We start from the raw sequence: 27,338 nt of genomic DNA on the forward strand, positions 1-27,338 counted from the left end.
TAAAGTTAGTCTGCATCCTAGAGCCTGCATTGTTACACTACTAGTCCTGAACATTATGAACTGATTCACTGCTGCTTTAGTTTTTACCTTTGTAGTTACTGTGGCCATAGCCCATCAATTCTATCAGGTTCAAACAAACAAAAAAAAAAAAGTCACAGCCTACACCTTACACTTAGATACTATGATTTAATGTTAGTTCATTCCCCACCTCTTCCAGCACTGTACAATCTAGCCTCATATATGTCAGCTAAGGTCTAACCTGAGCAAGGGGTCGGGGAGTCTAGTGATACTTCTGCTCAACTTCTCCACTCTTCACTATCCTTGCTGGGACAAATTCCACACATGCCCATCACAGAGGCGAGACTGATACTTTACAGATAATTTAGGTATCTTTTTATCCTACCTCCTTCCCCCCATCATTTTCTCTGTGTGTTGTTTCCCAGTCCCGTCTTGACTCTCTATCTACAAATGTGGCATATTCTGATTCCTCACACTGAGATATGCTTCCTGAAATTGCATGTCCCTCTTCAAGGTTCCAAAAAAAGGAAAAAAAGAAAAAAGAAAAAAAAGAAACATGGAACTAATCTTCTCCCCATGCCTTTTACATTTCAGAAGTCCCTTTTCTAATCTGTCTTGTCAATAACAACACACACACACACACAAAAATCTTATATTTCAGAATTTTAGATTCCTGCTTTTCCACTAGGACCACCATTACAGAAGGATAGGCTCAAGAGTTTAGGGTCCCCCAGGGTTCCATGAAAAGAGAAAAACAAATCCCAAAATACAAAACAAAGAAGAATCAGTAATTTCCCACCCAGGCAACTCCTGAGGAGCCATCCTTTCCAGTCCTCTGATCGTGAACACAGATAGGATTTCTCTTGTACACTTTACTCCTCTATCTATTGTTCAGAACAAGAAGAGGGGCCACTCCGGAGTCCACACTGAGAGTTAAATGAGGAGGGGCAGATATTCTCCAGCATTAGTGGCCCTTTGGCTTTGATGTGCCTCCTAATCCTACCAATACTATTGAGTCTTCAGGAACTTCAAACAGTTGCTTTCTGTGCTCTGTCCAGGGATTTTAGTTGTAATCTGCAGGAGAGAGAAGCACTGTGCTTGCTCTACCTTACATAATTAGAACCACAAAGGTTCCAGAAATAAACCCAGACAATTATGGTCAATTGCGTCTTCACAAGGGTGGTGAGGCAATGAATAGGAGCCATCAGCTTCCTTAACGAGTGCTCTTAGGAAAACTGGACAGCCATGTGCGTAGTGAGAGCAGCCGCAGAAACAGTAATAAACAGCAGCGACGATAATAATAGCAACAATGAACTTGAACTTTTGCTCATGCAACATCCAAAATCAAACTCCGCATGGGTCACTGGCCGATTCCTAACTGGAAAACAAAAAAACTCTTTTAGGAGAAAAAAAGACTGCTGTATCTTGAAGAAGGTAAACATTTCTTGAATATGACACTGAAATATCATGCATAAAAACTTAAGAAACGTAACCTTTATCAAATTTTAGAACTATTTTTTTCAAAAATTATATAGAAAATAGGGAAAAAAATTCAAATCCCATGTTTACTTTTAATGCCCTATGCTGAAGAACCTCTTACAACTGAAGTCAATGAACCCTATGGAGGAAAATGAATAAAAATGAATAATGAAAATGAATAAAAGAAAGACAGTATTTGACAAAGCTCTAAGAAAAGCCAAGAATCTTTAGTCATTGGGAGATGAAGCTCTAACCAAAAGGACATAGCACTCCATATCCACAAGAAACACTGGCTACACTCAATGCTGCTGTGTACACCTACACTCTTGACTACATATATATTGCCAGGAGGAATGCACAATAGTATGATCACCTTTTTTTTTTTTGTAAAAGTTACTCAGAATTTCTAGCAAACTTCCTCCAGTATTAACCTAGGATAACATAAAACATCAACACAAAGTGTCTATATAAATTACTCTAGTGTTCTATTCACATTAGCTAGAAACTGAAAAAAATATAAATGTTCATTATATTTGCTACCTTTCTCATCTCTGTGATCAAATAGCTGATAAGAGGCAACTTAAAGAGGAAGGGTTTATTTGGGCTCGAGATTTGAGCCAAGAGTGCATCCATGCAGAAGGGACTAGAACAGTTCTCAGGAGTGGTGGCTAATGTGTAAGGCTGTTTACATTTCAGGAAATCAAAGAGCAGAGAGAAAGCCAGAACACTCCTATGGATTTCCATTTTTTCCACTTTTATTAGTTCTAGGGCCTCAGCCAGGAGGTACTGCCACCTCTTTAGGGTAGATTGTATATCTCCTCAGTAAATCCTCTCTGGAAAAGTGTCTCCACAGGTAGTTGCAAAGTGTATTTCTTATATAAGTATAAATCTACTTGAGTTGCCAATGAAGATTAACCATCCTATTCATTAATATATAAAAGACAAATAAAATACTCATGTAATAAAATGCTATTCTATCAAAGTAAAGAAACTGATACAAATAATCAAACACATTACAAGGACACAAAAGGACACATATAAAATTCTATGTGCAGAAAAAGCAAGTCTATATATTATGGTATAGAAGAATATATCTGGAATTTGTCCTTGATTCTTGGCTTTAAAAACTATTGGAATTCTTTGAGTTTGATTTTGTCTTAGTTAAGATTTCTATTGTACAATAAAAGCACCATGACCAAAAAGAAAGTTTAGGAGAAAATTCAGCTTATACTTCCAGATCATAGTCCATCACTGGAGAAGTCAGAACAGAATCTCAAACAGGGCAGGAGCCTGAAGGCAGAAGCTGACGCAGAGGCCATGGAGGGGTGCTTGCTCTCCATGGCTTACTCAGCCTGCTTTCTTATAGAACTCAAGACTACTAACCCAGTACCACCCACAGTAGCCCGGGCCCTCCCCCAGTGATCACTAATTGAGAAGATGCCTTATACCTGGATCTCATGGGGAGATTTTCTCAACTGATGCTCCTTTCTCTCTTGTCACTCTAGCTTATATCAAGTTAACAAACAAAACCAGCCAGTACAGTTCTTATAATGAGGTTAAACTTGGTGGTGATGATGGTGCAGGTAGAGGTGGTGGTGCTGGTGGTTCAGTGAAGTACTGGTGGTGGTGGTGATGATAATGATAGTGGTGACAGAGCCACTGATGATAGTAGTAGCAGCAACTGGTACAACAGGGCACTCGAGGATAGGAGGAAGGGTGAAGACTGAAGAGTCAGTCAATTGCACAGCCAGTGATTTAGTCAATCAGGTCTTAATAATGAAATATCTCAATACAGAGTCTCAGCATTGGAAGATAGCATAATGTGTAGTGAGGTTGATGCTCACTTAGCCTACAGAAGAAAGGAAAGGCCTCAGGACTCTAGCAAGATTTTATCTATATGTCACATTAAAACTCGAATATTAAAATGTACAGGGAATTTTGCAAATCATTCTACAGAATTACTAAGCCAAGAGAAGTGAGGGAGCCTCCAAATTAACAATCATAAGAATTCGTGACTAGCATCTGAAATGAGACTAGCCTTCTGCAGTACAGAGTCCTTTCGTGTGGACAATCTGACACTAACACTGGACAGACTGTATCAGTGTTGTAATGCAAGACCTGCAAGTGGTGGAAAAGAGAACAAGAGGCAAAAAGTGGGTGCTTCCTGAGGCCTGGGGTACCAGCAGATATTGAAAGCAACTGGGATTTTTAAGAATGACAAATGTTTCTAAAGACTATTTGATGTTGGTTTTACAATTCAAACTGTACTAAAGAAGGTCTTGGGGAAGAGGAGGTAGTTAGGCAACACTGTGAATGTACTTAAAAGGTACATGGACACCTACTATTTATAAGCTTCATATGCATTTCATGTAAACATTTAATTGCAGTTACCCTATTCAGGGAATAATGTTCCTCCCAGATGCTACAGTTAGCCAAATAAAAAGCTCACTATCAGGTGTGGGCTACTTCCCCTAAAGGTGTTGGGTAAGTGTGTCTCAGAGACTCCCAAAACAATGCACTGGCCTGGTTGCCCACCAGAAATTTAGGGTAAGATCCTCTGGCTAAAGACACAACACACTTTAGTCATTGGACATTAAAAAAATCAAATCATTACAACAAAATGCTTCTTTGCTAGCTAGATTTCATAATACCAGAGGGTGCTCTGTAGGCTTAGGGGTAGAGATAGCGATCAACAGTCTTACCCAGCTGTGAACTCTATGAGCTAAAACACTGACTAGCATGCTGCATGCCCATGCCTGCAAGAGTGGGATGAATACTGTAAAGTTAGCAAATACTTTCTACTTGCATATAGGATAAGGTCTATGGGAGAAAATGCATACCTGGCACAATAAATCTGGCCAAGAACCCCATAGTAGGGAAAATCCTAAGCCCTAGGAGCAAATCTGCTACTATTATTTAACGGGCATAGAAGCAAACTGTCCTCTAAATGTATATTGCTGGATTACAGAAATCTAGGACCTCATCAGAGAACTGTGTGAAGTAGATAATAATTAATGCAGAAATTCGTAACTGCTCAGAGTACAGTGTCTTAGCGTTTCTATGTGAGACACTTGAGCATAACTGTTATAAAAAAAATTTACAGTTCAAACATTTAGTCCATTATCATCATGTCAGGGAAGCATGTCAGAATGTAGTCAGACACGGTGTTACAGAAAAAGCTGAGAGTTCTATATCTTGAGCCACAGACAACAAGCAAGAATACCACACTGGGCCTAGACTGAGCATCTGAGCCTACCCCCAGTAACCCACTTCCTCCAACAAAACCACACATACTCTTGCAAGGCCATAACTCCTATAACACCACTCCCTATAAGCCTATGGGGCCACTTTCATTCAAACTACCACATTCTACTCCTTAGTCCCCTAGGCTTATAGATATATCATGATGCAAAACTGCATTCCGTCCTACTTCAAAAATCCCTATAGTCTATAACAGTCTCAAACTTATTTAAAATTCCAAAGTTCAAAGTTTCTTCTGAGATTCATGCAATCTCTGAAAAATCAAAATGAAAAAGCAGATCACATACTTCCAACATATAATGGCACAGGACATACATTACCACATTACCATTTCAAAAGGGAGAAAACATACTGAGAAAATACTGAACCAAAACAATAGCAAAAACAGTTGCACAAACTTCAAGCTCTGCATCTCCATGTCTGATACAAAACTCTCTTCCAATTCTTTTCAGCTTTGTTTACTGCAACACATATCTTTCTCTTGGGCTATTTCTACTCCCTGTTAACAGCTTTCCTTGGCAGGTATCCCACGACTCTGGTATCTCCAACATCTTGAGAACTCCAAGGAAATCCAGGCTTCAACTTCACAGCTTCACACAACGGCCTCTCTAGACCTTTACACAAGGACACTCCTGATACATGCCTGGCCTTAGCGGCTTTCCTTAGTCATGTAGAGAGATTCTATAACCCCTTTCTTCTATCCTCGTCTCTAAAGCCAGAACCATATGGCTGAAGCTACCAAGTTCTGCTGCTTGCTGGGGCTGGAACATGACCTCCTTGTTCAACTGCATCTTCACCAGCTTTCTGTTCTCCATGGTTTCCTTTACAGGTCTTCAAGTCTACCTTCAGATTGCTGGGATCAAAGGTGTGCATCACCACATCCAGCCCTAAGCTTTACTTTAATTCCTTTTCAAAACATGTTAGAAGCCTAGCAGGGTGTGGTTTTACCCTGAGGTCACCATACCCTTGATTCTATCTAACATTAAGTTTTTCTTTAATCTGTTTATCCCCTTTAACACAAGGTTTAGTCCCATTCCACTTCCTGGTGCCCCTTTGCTTCTTGAACTGTACATTTTGTATTTTTCCTTATTCAACTTGCTCCTTTTCATTATAGATGATCATAAGAGTAAACACTAATAACCATACAACACAGTCAATGCTAGATTGTTTTGAAATATCCTCTGCTAAAGCGGTTAATCCATAACTCATCAATTTAGCATCAGGCAGATTTTTTGGCAATGGCAAAAGGCAGCTACATACTTCACCAAAATAGCCTAAGAACAATCTCTAGGCCACATACAAAAATTATTCTCCCCTGAAACCTCCCTAAAGTCAGACCTCACAGTTCAAATTATTCTCAGCACTGTTTTTCATGTTCCAAATGGCCCATGAGGCCCCACTTAAAGCATTCAACTCATTTTCAAATCCAAAGTCCCAAAATCCGTATTTCTTCAAACAAAAATATGGTCCAGCATATCACAGCAATACCCCAGTCTTGGGTACCAACTTCTGTCTTTGTTAGGGTTTCTATACATGTGACGAAAACTCCATGGCAACTCTTATAAAGAAAAACATTTAATTGGGTTACAGTTTGGAGGTCTAGTCTGTTATCATCATGGAGGGAAGCATCACAGCATATAGACAGACATAGTGCTGTAGAAGGAAATGGGATAGCTACATCTTGTTCAGACAGCAGCAAGAGAATGTCACACTGGGTCTATCTTGAGCTTCTGAGACTTTAAAACCTATCATCAATAATCCATATCCTCCAACAAATCCACTCCTACTGCAGCAAAGCCACACCTCCTACAACACCATTCATTCCCCATGAGCTTATGGGGCCATTTTCATTCAAACTACTACAGTATCCATGGAGTGCTCAGCCACAAATGGAACAGCCATATCACTCTACCCACCTCCAAGGCTCAGGGACCAGAGAGGAAGGGAAGACTGAAAGACTGTAGGAGCCAGAAGCTAAGGAGGATCACTGAAAACAGTGCCTTCTGGACATGATGGCAGCATGTCTGAACTCACAGCAACTGTGAGGCACAAGATGAAGCCAGTTACCATTCTGGCATGGAATAGGAAAAGCTCACAGACCTCTACCACAACTGCAAAGCTAATGAGTTGATGGCTTTGGGATAGGCAGAGTCAGCTTTCTTTAAGGGTATGGACCCTGATATGTAGACTGGATGGCCCCCTACCCATGAGTACATGAGTAACTCAAATTGGACACAGTGAGTTATAAAATAAAGAGGGCAGAAAGTTGAGAAGGGGTAGGGAGGTGGCAAGTGAATGTGCTAGAGGTTTTAGGGGAATATGATAGTGTGTGTGTGTGTGTGTGTGTGTGTGTGTGTGTGTGTGTATTATATCAAAATTTTAAAATATTAAAAAATTTAAATTATTAAATTTTCAATGTAGGTAATTTCTATTGTCATGATTAGTAATCCATTTTAAAAACTATTCACTTTTTCAAGATTACACAGGCATTTAAAAGATTGTATTTATCACATTTTATCTTCCTATAGTCTCACTATGAACAAGATATTTAATACATAATAATTGAAAACTAACAGATTTACTATGAGAACACTCCATTGCATATGGAGAAACTGACACTTAAGTCACCAAATCCACACACCACGCCAATTTATCATTTAGGAAAAGGGATAGGGAATAGTGGTAAAGTGGTTTGACAAGGAAAACTCTGGGCACAGACAAAGTCCTTCTTGTCTTTATCAATAACAAGGACCTTAAGACTGATTGGGATTCTTCTTTCCATGGTCATACATTTGATGATCTTACAATCCCCATAAATAACATTAGAAGTACCATTACACATAAATACACACACACACACACACACACACACACACCACACACACACACACACACCACACACATATATTCAGCAAATCTGTGTTCAGTAATAGTTGGTATAACATGTCATGTAATACACAAAGAAAAAGGAACATTATTTACATTGGGGGGTCTTATGATTGATGTTTAACTCCTGCACTTCTCCTTTTGCTATCTCCATCTTTCATGCTCTTCCTGAAGTTGCCTCCCTAAAAAGAAGGTTCATGATGTCTACTCACCCACCCAACTCTCGTTATCTCCCCAATCCACCGTAATCTAATTTCCAGCTTCTATACTAAAGCATGCACAATCAAAGTCAGCAAGCCAAGCATTTTTAACACTGTGTCATCAATTCAAGCCACCTAAACAATCTTTCCCATGAGCTTTGATCTTATTTACATCTAAGTCATGAGAACTCTGTGTAATTTTTTTGCCTAAAATTAAGGGCATCTCTTTATCTTTAAATCCATACCTCTTTCCTGAACTGACTCCCTGAACCAAGTCACATAGTACTTGACACTACACATGACTTCACATACAGCAGACAGAGCTAAGAATCAATCAGATAGATGATAGATAGATAGATAGATAGATAGATAGATAGATAGACAGACAGACATGTATTTCTATAAGCCAAAAGATCTAATACTACTGCTTAACTCAATCTAATGTTACACACAAAATTAGTTTGGTACACTATTTACAAAGGAAACTTTTCTCTTTATATCAAAAGAACTGAATTTTAAAATGAGCCCTGCATGTTTTAATGTTTACAACCATATTTGCTTGTGCATGCATTCAAGTTTTAAGTTTACAGGGTGGCTGTCTGAGAGGAAGTATTTAGGACTAGCATTACCCATATAGAAATAATTAGTCTCCTGGCCTAAAGCTGGTATTAGGAACAAACAAGCTGATGCTATCTTAAGAATCCTTCCAAGTTCTGAAAAAGTAAAGCCTAACTATTTGATAGTTGGTCAGATATTGCTTAGGTCAAGGAAAAAGTGTAAGACATTTACTTTTATGTTGAAATCAAAAGCACTATTTGGTTTAATTAAGCAAATAAGGGTGTTGTATATGGCAGAGATGATTGCCATATCTGACACACCTGTACCCTCAGCTTACTCAGATGACTAAGAGAGCAAGGTCGCTGAAGCCTAGGAGTCAAGAGAAGCCTGGTCAATGTGAATTGTGGGCAGGGAGTATTACTTCAGAAAAGAAAGTCACACATAATTGGTAAAGAAAAAGGTATTTAAAATCTATGTTCAGTTCTTGGACTTCTGTGAACCAAAGTTTGCTAAATAAATTCTGTACATTTAGAGTAAGAATAGAAATCACTGAATATAACCTGGTGAGTTATGAGTTATTTATAGTAGATTAAATTTTATAAAACGTCTGACAATATGAAAATTCAAATTCTGAAATACAATCTTTGTCAGCATTCTGACAGATACTGTACATTCTCTGCCAGAGGTGATAAAACAGTGAAAATTTAACCACCTACTAAATGTAGTATTATTTCAACTAACAGTATTAAAAAAGAAAGGACTGACATATTACTTTAGACCAGTCACCAATCGAAGTGCTTATCCCGTGCAGCTTGCTGTTTTCTTTATGACTAGATAGAAATCCACATGTTCACTGAAGCCACCTCCAACACTGTATCCCCAGATGTGATAAACAACACTACATCACCACAATAGAACTGCAAAACCCAACTGTGTAGATTAACACTATAACAACCCAGATGTGATAACTAACACCATACCCTCCATCTATGATGACTACCACTGCACAACCCAGCTGTGGTGACTAACACTGTATCACTACAATAGCACTGCAAAATCCAGCTATGATGACTAACACTGCACAACCCTGATGTGATGATTAACACTGCATCACAATAACACTGCAAAACCCAGCTGTGATGACTACCACTGCATGACCCAGCTGTGATGATTAACACTGGAGCTTCCAGCTGTGATAACACTGCATCCCAGCTGTGATGACAACCAGACTTTACTGACTTCAAACTTTCTGTTTTGTAATTGAGACTCATTTATTCCCAGAACATTACAGAAACTAGTTTGGGAATTCTTTGCATAATAACTCTTGCACAATATGAATAGTCCCTAGACCACAACCTATACTATCACATCTGTCCTTCTTTGGATCCTGTTAAATATATTATAACTTTTATAGGATAAAATCTAATAGATTATTGTGCAGCTCTCTAAACAAATAATTTGGAAATCAGTCCAGAAGGAAAGAAGAACCATCATGAATATGGTATTTGGGAATAATCTAAAAAGGTCAGAACGTTTGTTTTTAATTTTTTTTTTCTTGGAAGATACAGGCAAATGAGGAGAAACTAACAAATCAAAGAAGAGAATGTTTTCATGTCAGTAGACATGTATATGGTATCTTAATACTTTATTCCTGTTTGTTAAAAAAATAAAATAAAAGGTATATTGCAAAAGCAGCAATCCAGTTTTTTTTGTAGGATTAACAGAAAAGAAAGCCTGTGTCTGTGGAAAGGTAGTGTCTTGCCTCAGTGGGACCTTTTACCAACCATTTCCACTTCTCAGAAGAAATGGGTGCTCAACACAAAGTAACTTTACCTTCTTTTGTGTACAGAGCTCTTTACATGTCAGTTTTTCCTCTGTCAGTGCACTTCCTGACCAGCACTTCCTGACGTGTTTATTACTTGTATAAAAACAAAGATGTAATCAGCAGGATTTGGTTGAGTAAGTATAGAAGTTTGTAACTGAACACATACTGCATGCACCACAGTACATGCCAATCTAAATAGCATGACTTTCAAGGAAGTAATTGACTACTTGGAAGGGAGCAGAGAACTGTTGTTAACATAGTTATGGATCAAATTACTTAAACTCTCTCACTATGGACTCTCAACTTACACACTTTGAAAAATTACCACAAGATATCCATACAATTAAAAGAAAATAATTACGATTTAGCATAGGACAAATCTAATGCATTTAGTTCATACTAGACATTGTGACAGATGCCTTACAGATACATGATCATATTTCTCAAGATACAATGTTTTTATCTCAGAGAAGACACTGAGTGAAAAGGTTCCACGTGACAAAATTTAGGCTCAACTAGTAGACAAGGTATCCTAGAAGCTTAAATGGTTGGTTTTGTTTGTAACTTAAAAGCACACAATAGTTATTCAGGAGAAGAAAGAGGAGAGAAAGTGCTAGATATTACTGCACTGCTACAGGCTAGATTTGTCTAAGGTACTCTTTAAAAATATCTGCTTCCAGTTATTGGCATTCTGTTGTCATCTAACCTCCAAGCCACCCCTGTCTGTTATACTAACACTTTGTTCTTTCACCATCCGAGAATTTGTCTTACTCCAGTCATAATGGCTAAGATTAAAAATATCAACTGGCAACAAATGCTAAAGAAGATTCTCATCTACTGCTAGTGAGAATGCAAACTGGTACAGTCTTTATGGAAATCAATGAGGTGAATTCTCAAAGTTCAAAATACATCTACCATCTTAGTCCTAGCCACATACTCAAAGGATTCAATACCCTGCCTCAGAGACACTTGCTTAACCATGTTCACTGAAGTTCTCTTCACAACACCTAGGAAATAGATAATGAAAATCTGGTACATACACACAATGGAATTCTATTAATCTGTAATGAAAAGCTAACCATGAAATTTGCAGGTACATGGATGAAACTAGAAAATATACTCAGTGAAGTAACCCAGATCCAGAAAGATAAATCCAGCAAGTTTCCTCTCTTATGGATCCTAGCACCAAATTTTTGAATTAATACAGCACTAACACTTAAACATAAAAATGTCAATAAGGATATTTATATTACTATCTGTCTTAAACAAAAATAAAACATCATTTGCCAAAGCAGCCCTTGGTTCATCCACCCATAGATTTGTCCATCTGATACTCAGATCCCTATCATCTACGAGGCTCCTGCCTCAGGAAACACAGTTCCTGTAACCAAAGGGTTCTCAGTGCTGTACCTATTCTATAGAAGAGTATTCTGCACTAGTTATTAAAGCAGGCTCCTAGAGAGTTACAAAAGAAAGGCTCCCACCCCAGTAAGCTAAGTAGAATAACTTGTTTTAAACTGTTAACGTGACATCTGATATCACCTGAGAAGGGAGTCTCATGAGGGACTGTCGGCATGTCCTGTGGGCATATGGGCGAGTCTTCTGGAGGTGCTCTCAAGTGAATTTATTAATTGAGTGGGCAGCACCATTTCCTGGGCTGTACAATGCACTGAATGAAAGGCAGAGAGGGAGCTGAACACTACTATGCATGTATGTAGTAGCTGCTCTTTCTTTGACTATGGATATGATGCAATCAGCCATTTCAAGTTCCTGCTGCCTTAAGTTCTATGCTACAATGGACTGTAATCTGGAATTGGAAGTCAAATACATCCTGTCTTAAGTTGCTTTTTCCAGGTTATTTTCTCACAGCAATAGGAAATGACACTAAGACAAGCGCCACAAGTAGATTCAGGGTCAAACTCCATAAACACCTTGTCAAATCAGCAACAAATCATACCACTGTACTCTTTATGTAATAAAACTTTAAATTACACTCTGTATTGTGTTATTTCTTTGTATTATCTTAAGGTATTATCTTTCTTAAGTTCAAAAAGAAAAAAAATGAAAGACATTTCTAGATGTTTTAGAGAAGCAGTTATGCACTGAAATGAGTCAACAGTTAGAAATAAGATGTATATACTAGACTAGCCCAGCCCTGTAATCTCATAGCATTGCAAAGCAACTCTCACAGACAAGCAAGGCTGGTAACCTAAACTTGAATGTAGGAGGTGGACAGGACATACACATAGAAACAGAAAATGTTAAAGCTATCCAGAACCATAAACCTCATCTAATCCACACCCTCAAAACTCTGAATACCAATTTCTAAGAGATGAAGTTTATTACCCCAAGACACAACTAGGAAAGCCAGAAAGAGAAACTGGGTCTACTCAGATGCAGGTTTTTCATAACAAGAGGCTGTCTAAGCCAAGGAGAACACAATTCTAATTCCTGTACTATGACCTCAATGAGGTATGCATATAGGAAATTCTCAAGAAAATATAAGGTTTTTTTTCTTAACCTAAAAGTTCTTGTTAAATAGTGCTAAGTGCAAAATTGATATTTATTAGTTTTTCATGTAATTTTTAATTGATATCTAAAATATAAAAATTGCATATATTAAAGAGTGCACAAAAAAGTGATGTTTCAAGACATGACTGACTGTATTATTTAATTTTTAAATCAAGTTAAATATCCTTCTCTTCGGTCTTCAAGAGTCTGACATATTCAGAGGCAGATGCTCACAACTAGCCATTGAAGTGATTATGGGGTTCTCAATGGAGGAGTTAGAGTGAAGACTGAAGGAGCTGAAAGGATTTGCTGCACCATGAGGAGAGCAACAATACCAACCTACCACAGCTCCCAGGGTCTAAACCACCAGCCTGGGAGTACTTAGGGAGAGATCCAGGGCTTTAGCTGAATATGTAAGAGTGGAGGGCGCTGCTGGGCATAAGTGGAAGAAGAGAACCTTGACCTCATGAAGGCTGGACACCCCAGGGGGTGGGAATTTTGAGGGTGGGGAGGTGGGAGTGGGGGGTAGATAGAGGTTACATCCACAGAGAAGAAGGAGGAGGGGTGAGGGGATTGGGGGTTCCTGGGTGGGTGGGGGATGGGGAAAGGGGACAACATATGAAATGTAAATAAAACATCCAATAAAATAAATTAAAAAAAATATATCCTTCTCTTCTCAAACAATCATTTCTTTACGGTAACGACTTTCAAGATTCTTGTGGCATTTTAAAATATACAGTATATTGCTGTTATCTATAGTGGCACTACTGTGCATTAGCACTCTAGACACTCTTATTTATATGTAGCTTAGTCCCTACCGTTCGAGCTTTCCTATCCTTCCCTCCACTGTGACCCTCCCCTCAAGTAACCATCTGCGTACTCTCAGTTTCTGTGTGATCAACTTTTTAATGATTTATCATGAATGAGACACATGCGATGTTCAACATTCCATGTCTGATGTGTCACTTAGCATTATCATCTCCACCTCTCTTCATGTTGTCACAAATTAGGGGATTTATTGACTTTCATCATAAAGTAGTATTCTTTGATATATGCAGACCACAGTTCCTTCCTCCATTCCTCAGCAGGTGGGTACTATTCTATTCGTTGGATTCTATAGAGTGCTACAATTACAGTTAACACAGAGATGTGCATGCCCTTTCAACATGTGGATTGCATCAATATTGACGTTCTCTTCTGATTCAGGAGTTCTTTATGAATCCTGAGAATTTTGTAGTTTGAGGGCTTAAATAAAGTCTTTAATCTATTTGCATTTGATTTTTATAACAGGTAAGAGATGGCAGCCTTGATTCATTTTTCTGCAAGTGAAATTATCTTCATAATTTCATACATAATTATCTCGGCATCCATTTATTGAATGGCTGTTCTTTTCGGTGTGTACTGCTTGCATCTCTGTCAAAATCACCCGGCTGTCAGTGTGTGGGTTTACTTCCAGGCTCCCCTCCATTGGTCTACGTATTGTTTTTAAGCCAGTAGGTACTGTTTTGATGACTGTAGCTCTGCGGCATAATTGAAATCAAGTAATACATCTCTTGCTTTTTAAATTTCATTCAAGAAAAGTTTTGGTGCTCAGAGTTTTCTATGACTACAAATGTGTTTTAGGGTTTTCCAGGTTTTGCTGTTGTGCTGCATCCGTGGGATGCCTGGGTAGCATGGACATCCACTGGCTCCCAAATCCATCAATATTTATGTATCTGTGTTCTCTCCCATTTCTCCCAATAATGTTTTGTGAGGAAAACTGTTCTGGTTATAAATGAGATTTATTATAATGTGCTTAGAATATAAACCCTAAACAAATGTTACTTCAGCAAACATTCATCCTCCTCTCCTGCTATCTCTAGGTTCTCCAATGTGTCCCCAGAGGCTCTCCAGAGCTCTCCACCTTGCTTCTTTTTGGACTGTCTGTCTTTCAACATCTTCACCTTCAGTCCTGCTCATGTGTATCATAAAGGCGCAGGTAAAGATGCATTTCCTTGGCAAACCACTAACTGAATCCCATTGTGATTTAAATTACTTTTACCTGCAAACCACAGACTTGATTACACCTGATTTTGAAGTTTGGTAACTAGGTATTTCCTGATTACTTTGTATGCTTTAACATTCCTCCCTAATAAAAATAAGTTATTGCTAGGTTAGTTAGCATGCATCCTCGCCAAGTGTAGGTCTGTTGCCCAACTTCGCTCACTTGCAGATGACAGGCAACTGAGATAATGTCAGTCATACAAAGTGTCAACAAATGACCCCTGAGTGAAAAAAACATGAATAAGTCTTTCTGTTCAGGAAATCGTCCCTCCAATATTTCAAATACAATGCCTCAAACTGTCAGTTAAAGTGAGATTTTTCATTAAATGAAAGTAAATAGATAACTTTTTTATTTAAATTACTGCAAAAAAAATTAATAGAGCCACATAGATTGATCAATTCAGAATGGCTAAAGCCCAGTGGTTCTTAACCAGTGGATCACAACCCCTTTGGGGGGAGGGGGTGAATGATCATTTAACAGGGGTCATCTAAGACCATCAGAAAGCACAGATATTTATATTACAATTAATAACAGTAACAAAATTATAGTTAGTAAGTAGCACCAAATAATTTAATTTATGGTTGGGGGTTACCACAACATGAGGAACTGTTTTAAAGGGCTGCATGCAGCATTAGGAAGGTTGAGAACCATTGCTATAGACAGATCACTTTGATTGCCATAATGATACCCTATCATTTAATTAAGGAATAGATATATACTACCAACTGTCCAATAGAGATGAAACATGTAACTGAAGCTGAGAATATTTCATTTTCATTCTAAATTATTTAAAAAGATAATTATATATATATATATACACACATATATATGTATATCAAACAGATATATATATCATACATTTTTAAAAATATGTTTACCTACCCAGAAAATGATCTGCTTTCTAAGTTATATAATTAAGCCAAGAAGCTACTATAGATTTACAAAGAATTCGCCACAGGTGGCTATTCAATTAGCTCAACATATTAAGGAGTCAATACTTTGGTTTTCTGCTTACGGTAAGCCATACATTTTTCTATACACGTGAAAAGTAGCAATTTAGAATATATAAAAATGTTTGCTGATTAATCTTAGAAGTTTTAGCAAAAGTACAATTGTTTAATATTCAAATATGATCACTAATGATTAAAAGCTCTTGTCTACAGGATCCTGACTGAAGCAAATAGTATGGGGAAAGAATGGGTTTTAGAGACCATGCTTCCAATATAAACTCTTCTATTTCTTACCTACTTGACCTCAGGCAAAATACCTAACTTCACTGAGCCGCCATGTAATCTGTAATATGATCAGTATAATTTCTCCCATATATCATTTCCACGAAGCTTTAAAAAAACATAACCTAGCATTCTGCTGCTCAAAATGTCTTTCCTACATTTAATCTATAACATGGTAGTCAAAGCCCTTCAGTAATTTTCTTAATAAAATGACACATTCCATTTTCAGAGCTCCCAAACTATAAAACCTAATGTGTCTCTTACTGGTTTTAAGTACAGACCGAGTGCTTAATAACTTGGTCCAATGTTAATCCAGGTTGGTCATATGCAGTAATTGCCAGTAAAAAAGGATGAATGGCTAGAAAACCAAAATATTAGTTACTGACCATTCACAAAAGTCAAGTCATATACTCAGAATATACTGACACATTCAAATAACTGCTTAGAAAGCCTTCCTACATGACAGGAGATAAAGTGCAAAAATGCATTATTACCCCTTCTGAATAAGCATAAAATAGCTAATAAAACTGAAATTCACAGTCTCTCTAGGCAGATAAAGTTTCCTTTATAGATACAGCATTCATAAATATTTTATGGACATGGGGGGATTAAGTCTTTCTTCATCAATAAAATGTTAAAATAATATAGGGATTTGCCAATATACAAATGACTATTTAGGAATTTTTAAATGATAGCATGGTTGTTCTGTATGGACAAATATACAAGTCAACCCAAATTATAAACATACAGGTATATATAGTTCCAATTACCTGTTAGACACTTCTGCTGTTAAATATTGAGCTTCCTCAATTAGAAATACTACATTCAATAACAAGGGACTTAATTCCAGGATAGAAAACTCTATATTTTATAATTATGCATTTACCAATAAAACAGAAATAATAAGGCAACAAAACATTACATTCACCTGCAACCTAAATATGTCTTAGTGAGGAAGGAAATAAAGATAAAGACAGAGTAGCCATCAGGCTGCTGATAATTTTCGAGTAGAAATTTATTCCAGGTAACAGACTATTTTTAACTAACAGGGACATTTAGAAACATTAAAACTTATAACCTACAATTTAACTGAACTTACTCAAAAAGACAAAACAAATACATCTCTCCTCCTCCCACTTTCTCTCTGCCAATGAAGAAAGACTAACTATTTTAAATTTTATCATAGGAAATAAGTAGCAGTTCTGTATAACATAAAAAGGAAGCACAGCTGTCAAGATGGCTAAGTTCTAAGGCACTGAGTTCAGATTGCAGTCTCTCCTGGAGGCATGGGTTAGAATCCTACTTCTGACAAAAAAGGAAGCATAAAGGGCAAATCATTTTTTTTCACTGAAATACAAGTTATTATTATTAGAGGTACCACCTTCTCTTAAAAGTAAAAGAAATTAGGAACCAGAGATTAAACGACTCAGCAATTCATTTTCAACCTAAGTTCTGACTCCACTAAGTGGATGCAATGATGGATGTGCACATCAAGGACAATGTTATGTTCATTGAGTATATCACAGAACACCGTCCCCACAGTATATACTGCAGACACTGCAAACCAAGAATTATTGCAAGAATAATAAACATATCATAAGGATATCAAGATTCTCATCTTACTTCTCCGTTTCTTAAAGTCGTGATGGTTCCTCTTGCAACACCCATTCTAAATAGTGTTTCTGTGGCCTGTGAATAAATAAAAAGATATAAATAACTAAATGTATGATGTGTACACAACTGTATATCTCACTCAAAACTGTAAAATGCCAATACTAGAACATACTCAGTACCTTCAAGAGTGACAAGTTCTAAATTGTCCCCAAAACAGAGTTTTCAGGCTTCTGACTTTAAAGATCTGGTGTGAAAGGTTCCTAAAAGTTATTTATATGCTGGATCCTTCTGTGTCAGCATTTCAAATATGTTCACTTAGAGACGTGTTACCGTAGCAAAATTCAACATTTTGCATTCAATCCAGACTTTGCTGGTTATTCTGAATGAATTAAATAAATTAAATCAAACCACTTATCTACTTTAAAATACTCGGGGGTGAGGGTAATTTAGAAATGTCAGAGATAACACCCCAGTCATTGATCTCTAAAAGCTAGCAAAAATAATAAAAGAACATTAAGAAAACAATTTCATTTATGAAGGCATTAAAAATTAAAAATCTTAGCAAAAGAATTTAATCATGGAGGTTTAAAAAAAGTGTGCATTATAAACAACAAAATTCAAAATTTAAGATACAGATAAATGCAAGTACATCTTCTGCTCCTGTGTTTGAAAGACTTAGTATTAAGGTGTTAAAACTATCCAAAGTAATTTAGATATTCAATCACTATAAAATTCCAATAACTTTATTTTATAGAAAAAGGCTAAAACTCATTGAAAACTCCCTAACTAGCAGTGAGGTGAGAAAAACTAGATTTGCTTGGTTATAAATAATAATTACAAGGGAAGTTTGACTGGGATCCAGTGATCATTAAATTCTATTTTAAGCACCATTTGTGTTTTTCCATGATGCGAACATCTTAACCAAGTTCCCATCATCTACAGCACAAAGGCAACAGCAGCTGCAACTGAATCAAGAAGAGCAAATGTGGGGTTGATGGTGAACATATGAAATCCCAGCACTCAGAAGGCTGAGGCAAGTATCTCAGAAATCCAAAACGGTAATAACTAGTGATAACAATGTATTCGGTTAATGAAAAGTTGCCTGCAAGGGCACCGGCAAGAATGAGCAGTCTGCTGTTCATTTAAACCCCATTCAAATGATTCATATTCATGTAAATTTAAAGTTTGTAAACTTTCAAAGAAGTCATCTGACCATCAGTGAACAGTTTTCAAGACAGCAGCAACTGTTCCACAAATTTAGCTTCCTCCATGAGAAGGGGAAAAGGGCTGTAAAAGGCTATCCAAGAACTTCTTTAAAATGTTTGACCAAAAAGGTAAGGAAAGAGACTGAGTTACAGCTAAAAAGTCATAGATGAGAGAGGGGGAAAACATGTCACAGTATTTTTATTATTTAACTTTTTAATTTCTTGTCAATTTCACATCAATGCACCCTAATCTCAGTCATCTGCCTGACCTTTTGTACTGGTCCTCTGCCCTTGCAATCAAATTACCAAAAGAAAAAAGAAGAAAAAAAAATCTCATTCTGGAAACTGTAGTATGTCACAGTGTGACCCACAGTATATACTCTTTTTGTCCACACGTCCTCACCCTAGTGGTACAGATAGATGAAGGAGATCTGGTGGACCATCTCAACACACTCAGGCTCAGATCCATGGCTTTGGGTTGGTCACAGTATTTTTTAATATCTACATCTTGAGTACTTAATGGCTAGATAGAAAGTGGGTGACCAGAAAGGAAGGAGGAACAGGAGGTGGGGGTGGGGTTATAGAGACTGAGCAAGAATGAACCTTCAGAGGATGGAGTTACAAGTATGCATAGCACTCTACAATGGTGCTACGAGGAAAACATACATAAAATTGAGCTCTCCCTCCTCCTCCCTGTTTTATCTCTGCTTTATCCAATCCAATCGCCTCTTTCCTCTCTGAATTAAGAGATAGAATAATCTTGTGAGGATGACAAAAATACAGACTTTAAGGCAGGGTGACAGTACATAATATATGCAAAAGGAAAATAAGGAGATGAAAGAGAGGGAGGTGGCCCAGGAATGAAGTCCAGCAGAGGCTAGAAAACATTCATTGCTGTTGCACTAAATCTAGAGTTACAACAAAGGAGGTAGGCAGCTTACAAGTGTCGAGGCAAAGCAGGTCTACACATGGGCATATGGGACATGGGTAGGACCCTCAGTCAGACTTAACTGGTAAACTGTAATTTGTAAATAAGAACAACCATTTCTGCAGTTGCTCAGACGGGAGATCACAATCCTTAGAGTTCCTATGCACAAGCCAACACACATAGACCTGGGAAGCAGAGGAGCTGACATCAAAAACTGAACACTAAAACTAAAATCGTTTAGGACAGTCTGCCAAATTGTGAAAATGCAGCACAATTTCAATATAATTTGATAAGAGATTCAAAGTAAACCATGGTTAAGAAAGGAATTATTCACATACTCCCAACATAAATTATACATCAATGAGTTCACCGATAGATTTTACTGAAGCACATAAAACTAGCTGAAAGATCTACTTGTAAAACTGTCACCAATGACACATATGCTTTTATTTTACTCTCGGTGACGGGCATGCCACAGTGTGCCATACATCCTCCAGTTTCTGTTAAAACCAGACAGCTCAGGAAGGTGATTTCATAGAGGAAGCATGGAAAGGCGGATGTAGCAAGCACTCACTTGAGATAAAGTAAACAATGGTTTCTCAAAACCAGATCAAATTACATTTATGTCTCAAACCACAGATTATAGGGAGAGCTATCTAGGGAGACATGTAGACAAAATTCTTTTTCTTTAGTGTCCAAATGAACTTTACCCAAATCTCATCTTTAGCCCAAATGAACTAATTTGCCACCTCTTTCCACCAGAGTTTTAAGTATGTCTCAATCTAACAGCACTCTGTCAGTAAGACTAAGCTGCCCTGGATTCTTTTGGAAAGCACTGGAGTGTGCAACTTTCTTCTGACCTCTACTAAAGGGTTTTAGTTTACTTGTACCTAAGCCAGTGCTAACAAGTGTGGGAGGGAAATGGTTGAGATAGAAGACTGTCTGTACTTGTAACTGTCTCACAGGGAACTGTTTTTAAAAATGCTCTGCTCCTACAGTTTTCATTCCACCTAAGATGATTAATACTAAGCATTTATTTGATATTTCCTATGTGACTATGTGTGGGTAGATATCTACAAAATCTTGTTTAAAACATTATCAAGAAAGTCTGTTTTTTAATAACAATGCTAGATAAGAAAGCCAGTCTCCTAAATCCTAGATGTAATTCTAAATTTAAGACTGTGAATGTATGTGCCTCTGTGTGCATGTGGGTGTGTCAAAAACATCTATAGGAATGTATAGTAAAGAAACAGCAATAGTAATCTTGGGGGATTTTCTTTATCATTGATTTTCTAATGTTTCCCTCTGTCCATTTGGTGGTCTCTGCTCATGGGGCAAGATATGTCCTATGACTCCAGAGGAAAGCTGAAATTGCAGAGAGTATCATTTTTTAAAATTTATTTTTTTTAAACCAAATCATAATTTTTACTTATTCACACAGGGGTTATAAACACAAAAAGGCAGGACGTGGGGAAGGGAATGACACCAGAGCGTGGGTGTTCAGGGGGAGTACAGGTATCTTTCAGAACAGGGTATTGCCTAGGTGAAGGTTCAGGGGACAGGTCACTATGACTCTGTTTATGATTCACTTCTCCTTATCTAAGTTGGTATTCTCCACCAAGGCTACCTATTTACAAGGTCTATGACAACTCAGGCTGCTAAATTTCCATAAAAGCTGCCTGTTTACAATAGCTTATAGCCATCTGTTTCAATGTTTTTCCACAGAGACCCAAGACTTGGTGTTAGAATACATGTATGACAGGTCTATTGCTGATTTTAGGCCTATGGCTGATTTTAGGCCTTCAGTGTGTAAGCAGGGCTGCCCCTGACATCTCCTCCCTTCTCTAAGTATAGAAGGGCTGTGGCAATTCTAATCTTGCGAAGGTGGGGATACAGGCCTGACCTCCAGTAATTGAAGGGGACCTTGTAATGGCTCAGGTCCCCCTGTCATTGTCCAGTGAGGCATGAGGGCCATACCCATTGCGATGTCTTTTTCCTGGAGAGGGGATACTTTTGACACCAACCCCTATGCAGTCAGGCTTGTCCCTCAGGGAACCCAGAGAGATATTTTTAACTTTTATTTATATTCCCTTGCAGTGCTTAGCCTCGAAGCCTAAGCAAGAATTCAGATCACCAGTCAGAGGGGGTTCTGGGTGTCGCCCCTGCAGAGAGTATCATGCCATACATACATACATACATACATACATACATACACATATATATATATATGTGTGTGTGTGTGTGTGTGTGTGTGTACATACACACACATATGTGCATGTACACATAAAATGCTTTCATACATTTTTATGGAATTGTATAACTTTTAAATATAACAATATAAGATGAACAAAAATAATTGAAAAAATTTAACAATACCATTCACATTATTTAAATCCTGAATTATATATTTTTAGAATTTTATATTTAATATTTTGTACATTCAATAGTTAAATTTAAGTATGTTATCATATGTAAATTATTATAAATAATTTCATTCAGTAATTTTGGATAAGTAACTGGCCGCAGAGGGGAGCTAGGAGCTATTTTGGAGGGGGCAAGTTCCCATGGACTTTGACTGTTTTTCCTATTGTTTCTAATACTCAAGATTTTATCCTATTTTCTGTAGGAAGAACCACTTGAAGAACTCTCTACCCCACTATTATTAGACGTTCTTAATATGTCTTTCAAAAGTACAGAATTAAGAGATGCGAGACAGAGAAAAGAGGCCTGCCTATCCCTGTGCTAGGGCACTAGGCAGACATTGTTAAAGTACTGTGAAATCAAAAGAAGTGATAATAAGTTCTTTAAATTCTCAGTATAATTATTCTTTTTGATGTTCATTTTCATGCAAATATACAAAGATATTGTAAGGTGGGACAATCTGACTCCCTAACTGGACTCTCCATTGCTACACTAGCAGTTCCTCACCAAAAGACCTGTAGTTAAACAGCTAGCTGGACTTTCAAATGCCAGAATCAGCCAGGGAGTGTTAGTATTCAACTCATGGCTCCAGAAAACTATGCAATGAGAGCAGCTGATTCTGAAGATCCTTAGAGTGAAAATGTGGAGCTATACAAAAGAATCTTTACTAACTTTTTGTTGTCCCAAGCCTTGGTGAATTCTAGTAATGTTGAAGACAGCTGAAGAAGGAACAAAAGGAACAAGGAAACCAAGAAAAAAAAACTGGAATAAAACAAGGGAAATGGTAAAAATGGACAGAACAGAAAGCTCAGCTCTTAAAAAATCTACATAAACTCAGAAGAGAAAAATTGAAAAACTTAGACACTGGCACAATTCCAGAGAACTATCAGGCCTGTAGGCCAAGCGTCGCAAAGGTTTCACATCCAGGAGCTTTAACACTGGCCCCTATCTAGGACTAAGGAATTGGAGGCCGGCTAGAAGATGCCACAGCAACCTTTAACAAGAGCTGAGGAATCCCAACTTCTCCGTCCTACACAAGAGATGTAACATCAGAGGACAGACAGCAGCTGCTGCTGCTCCTGTCTGCAGACATAGTATGTACAAAGGACGATCATGACAAGGGTGATGACGGTGATGACAGTGATGACGGTGGTGGTGGTGGTGGTGATGATAGAGGAGGAAGAGAAGTTGAGCATGAACCACGTGAATTTCCAATTTGACTATGTTTTGGTTTGGTTTGGTTTTTTGTTTTTGTTTTTCGAGACAGGGTTTCTCTGTGTAGCCCTGGCTGTCCTGGAACTCACTCTGAAGACCAGGCTGGCCTTGAACTCAGAAATCCGCCTGCCTCTGCCTCCCAAGTGCTGGATTAAAAATGTGCGGCACCACCGTCTGGTTCCAATTTAGATTCATGACATGCCCAATACAACTTCATTTATGTGTCTACAGATAATCTAAAACTCAAGTCAACAACTCAAACAGTGATGCTGAAAATCACACACTTTACCACAATATGATGCACTAATTTGATGTTTACATTCTAAGCAATGATGACAGGCAAATACTACAAGTCTTTACTTTCCATAATTAAACCATTATGTCTCTGCCACAGCAGAGAACTTTCTACAGTGAAAAACGTATGATTCAAAACACAATACATTTGAATACGAGCATACTCATTTCATGCAGCATGTGTTATGTTGTGTGCCATGACATGCACAGTACATAATCTACATGTTTGCAATCAGAAAGTCATGACAGGCAACACAGACAAAAACTGCCAGAAATACCTTGGCTTCATTGTGAATTGACTTTGAATTAATTTTTGGTCACTAATTAGAAAACTTCTACTGCTTCCAATTTTGCCCAGCTCCCATGTCCAGTTACATGCATGGGGTTGTGAGTACAGCTTGAGAAGCTGAGCTCTGGTGGATAGTCTGAGGGAAAAGGTAGCACACTCAGGAGCTACCCAACAGCAAACAAGGAAATGAGTCTCACCTGCACGAAGCACTGTTCCTGTTCTTCAAGTCAACATAAGTGAGAAACTTAGGAGGCATACTTGAATCGTTACCCCTCAACAACTTATCACACTACATAGCTTGTTGAAGTTCTGTATGAGTAAACGCTCATATACTGGTTGTTTGGGGATGCGTGGTTAACCAGGGTGTGAATAAATATGTCCCAACTGTGCTACAGCAATCTCAAATGCTGAGAATATAATCTGTTGGTCTTTCATGTTAATGAAATCAACTTGTCCTTCTTAGACATCACAAACGTCATAATCTGTTTTCATTCAGAACTCGGGGACTATTTGCTACATATGGAGACAACAGGCTCAGCAGCGGGTTAAGGTTATGAGGAATGCTACTTCTGTTTAGAGATGTGGGCTGGTGAGCTCTCCAGGAATGTAATGATAAGCAGATGGTTCATTTCCAAATTGAGAGCAACAGTCTGGCTCTAAGGAAGAATGTACTTCTGTAAATACATGTTCTGTCATGTTCCATTCAGTGTGACATGACCTAAACACGTACCTTGTTATGTTCTGTCTTCTTTTAGCATAATAAAATGTATCAAAAGAAAAGGCTATTTCTCCATAATCCTACCTTCTTCAATTAATCATCACAACAAATATTACAAGCAAAACTATAAGCACAAAACAACAATATATAGAATTCTACTACTTCAATCCTCTTTCAAAACAAGAGTTCTGTCAATTATAGAACTAAATTTTCTCAACCAGCAAACTTAATGTGGTCTCTGATTTGTCATTTAAAATATTCTTGAACGTATACAAATTCAGCCCATGTAGTAAATCGTTGTTAGATGACTATTCAACAACCCCCCTCCTTCCTCTGCCCCTGTACTAAGAAATGGTGACTGTATTTAAATAATTCCTCTTGATTTTTAAGTGGACAGTGATTATTATGATTTCCAGCAGATATATCTCCCAGTAGCTCCTGTTTTCAGCACTTCGCCTCCAGGTCTTGGTGCTATTTTGAAAGCTATGGGGATTTAGGAGGTGGGGCCTAACAGGCAAAAATCTGAAGACTAATCCAGTCCTGGGTCTAGCCTAAGCTCTATTTTCCATCTGCTGTCATGTGAACAAAACATCACCTTATACTCCTACTGTCCACCATGCTCATCTGATCTTCCTCTGAAGCCTGAGCCAACATAAACCTTTCTCTGAGAGGTATTTTGAGTCACAGTATTACAAAACCTAACACCAATATTGGTATAAATATTTTGAGAGTGATTTTTATCTATGAATATAATCCCAGAAATAAGTCATAATAAAAACTCAATTTAAAAAGATATATAATATATATCCTACATTTAAGAACAGAGGTTGCATTGGGTTTAAATACAAAATGTTACCAGTGGGTTCTGGTGTTATATTCTTGGTCCTTAACTGACTATGCTATTTTAGGAGGTGTTAAACACTTTAAGAGGTGATGTTTACTTTTAAAAAGTAGGTCATTGTGGGTACAATTTTAAAGATTATACCATCCTCTATTTCTACAAAGCCTCTGCCATACATGCCTGTCATCATGATATTTTACCTCACTGCAAGACCCAACACATGAAGCCATCCATCCATTGCACAAACGCTTGATAACCTGTCCTCCAAGTTCTCCCAGCATTCCTCAGTGCCTTACCTGTTAAGAAGTATAGATGTCCTATCAACCCCTAACCCTGAACTTTCTAGACCAGGGGGCTTCTCCTCCCTGGCTCTTTCCTGTATAATCCACACATTTTGATCTCTTGGTCTCTCCTCTCTGTTCTCTTCTCTCTTCTCTTCTTTTCTTTCTTCTCCTTCTTCCTCCTCGTCCTTTTCCTCCTTCTCTTGCTCTCTCTCTCCCTCCTCTCCTCTCTCTCTTTCTCTCTCTCTCTCTCTCTCTCTCTCTCTCTCGCACGCACGCACACACACACGCACACACACTCACAGAGCTTTCTGCAACGTAGTTTTGAAGAGATTTACAGAAACCTACCCTTTGTCACTAGAGAAGGTCTCTTCCTGTTCATGCCTGTTAGGAAACTACTCCAAGGTGAGTAATGGAATTCTGCAGTTCAATGTAGTTCACCAAGATGGAGGGTGAGTGAGTGGCTTCTTCGAAGGCTCATGACTCCTGGGCATCCATGAAATATCTAAGATTTGGGCCCATACTTCTGGCTGTCTCCACAATCTGATCTACTGTAGCTAATATTCCACATAAAAAGGTATGCATTGCTTCTCTGCCTTGCAGTCCGTTTCTCTGGTTCAGTGCTTTAATGGTACTCATGTTCAAGATAGAGGAATGTCACCCAAAGACTCAGCACTGACCTGGGCCTGAGTTAAGGTCTTCAGATGGCGGTTGCTTATGTCCCTCTATAGCACGAATCCCAATTAGACATTCTTTTTATTTCAGCTCCTCCTCTGACAGGCTGTTTGCCTTATCTTCGCTTTTATCTCACTGAGTCACATAGAGTGACTTCTTTATTGTTCTTTTTAATTAAGGAAATGTCTTTCATATCATATAGTCTAATGATACTTTCCCCCTCTGTAGCCTAGATCCTCCCTACCCACCCAGCTAATCTGCCATCTTACATGGATGTCCATGGGCTCTAAGACTATTAACAGAAAACTAAGAAACTAGAAACAAGAGTTTTGTTAGACTACAAATCAGACCTATAGCCAATTCTCTATCAATTCAGTAAAACAAACAAATAAACAAAACTTGAAATGGACATGAAAAAGCCAAAGTAAGATTCTAGATGGGGAGGAAGCAGATAGTGGGGTATGCAGTTGCATAGCTGGAGTAGAGTTTGCCTATTAGGATGTAAGAAATGTTACAAGTTGCTCCTTCCTGCCTGCCTCCAACACCAGTTCCAGTACCTATGTTGCTTTGACACTGTCTGAAACCACATTTATATTATTGCTTTCTGCTAGACATTCATTTTTCATTAAGTTCAAGAATGCCTAAACATAGGAAACTTACAAGTATAAGCACCTGGAGGTACAGAAATAAGATAAGTGCTGAAAGGGGAAGGAGAAACAATCAATTTAGCATATCTGACTAACAAAGGTATGGAAATCAAGTCTCTGGGCTCCTTACTTGAACTCAAGAAAATTTACTTTACTGAAGAGCAACATCCTAAACTGCCCTTTTTACATGAATTTT

At 37.9% G+C, this 27,338-nt stretch overlaps 1 protein-coding gene across 1 annotated transcript in view; it reads right to left on the bottom strand.

Moving 5' to 3' along the window:
• Nucleotides 1-27,338, bottom strand: part of Tmem135 (transmembrane protein 135) — a 175,955-nt gene that overhangs the window by 80,897 nt on the left and 67,720 nt on the right. Inside the window, exon 5 of the mRNA XM_028774670.1 lies at nt 17,638-17,703. Within this exon, the coding sequence (XP_028630503.1) occupies nt 17,638-17,703 (66 nt within the window). The remainder of the gene's footprint in view (nt 1-17,637; nt 17,704-27,338) is intronic.

The sequence above is a fragment of the Grammomys surdaster genome, unplaced genomic scaffold (genome assembly GCF_004785775.1).
Source record: "Grammomys surdaster isolate TR1022 unplaced genomic scaffold, NIH_TR_1.0 242, whole genome shotgun sequence".
In the NCBI taxonomy this organism is placed as follows: domain Eukaryota; kingdom Metazoa; phylum Chordata; class Mammalia; order Rodentia; family Muridae; genus Grammomys; species Grammomys surdaster.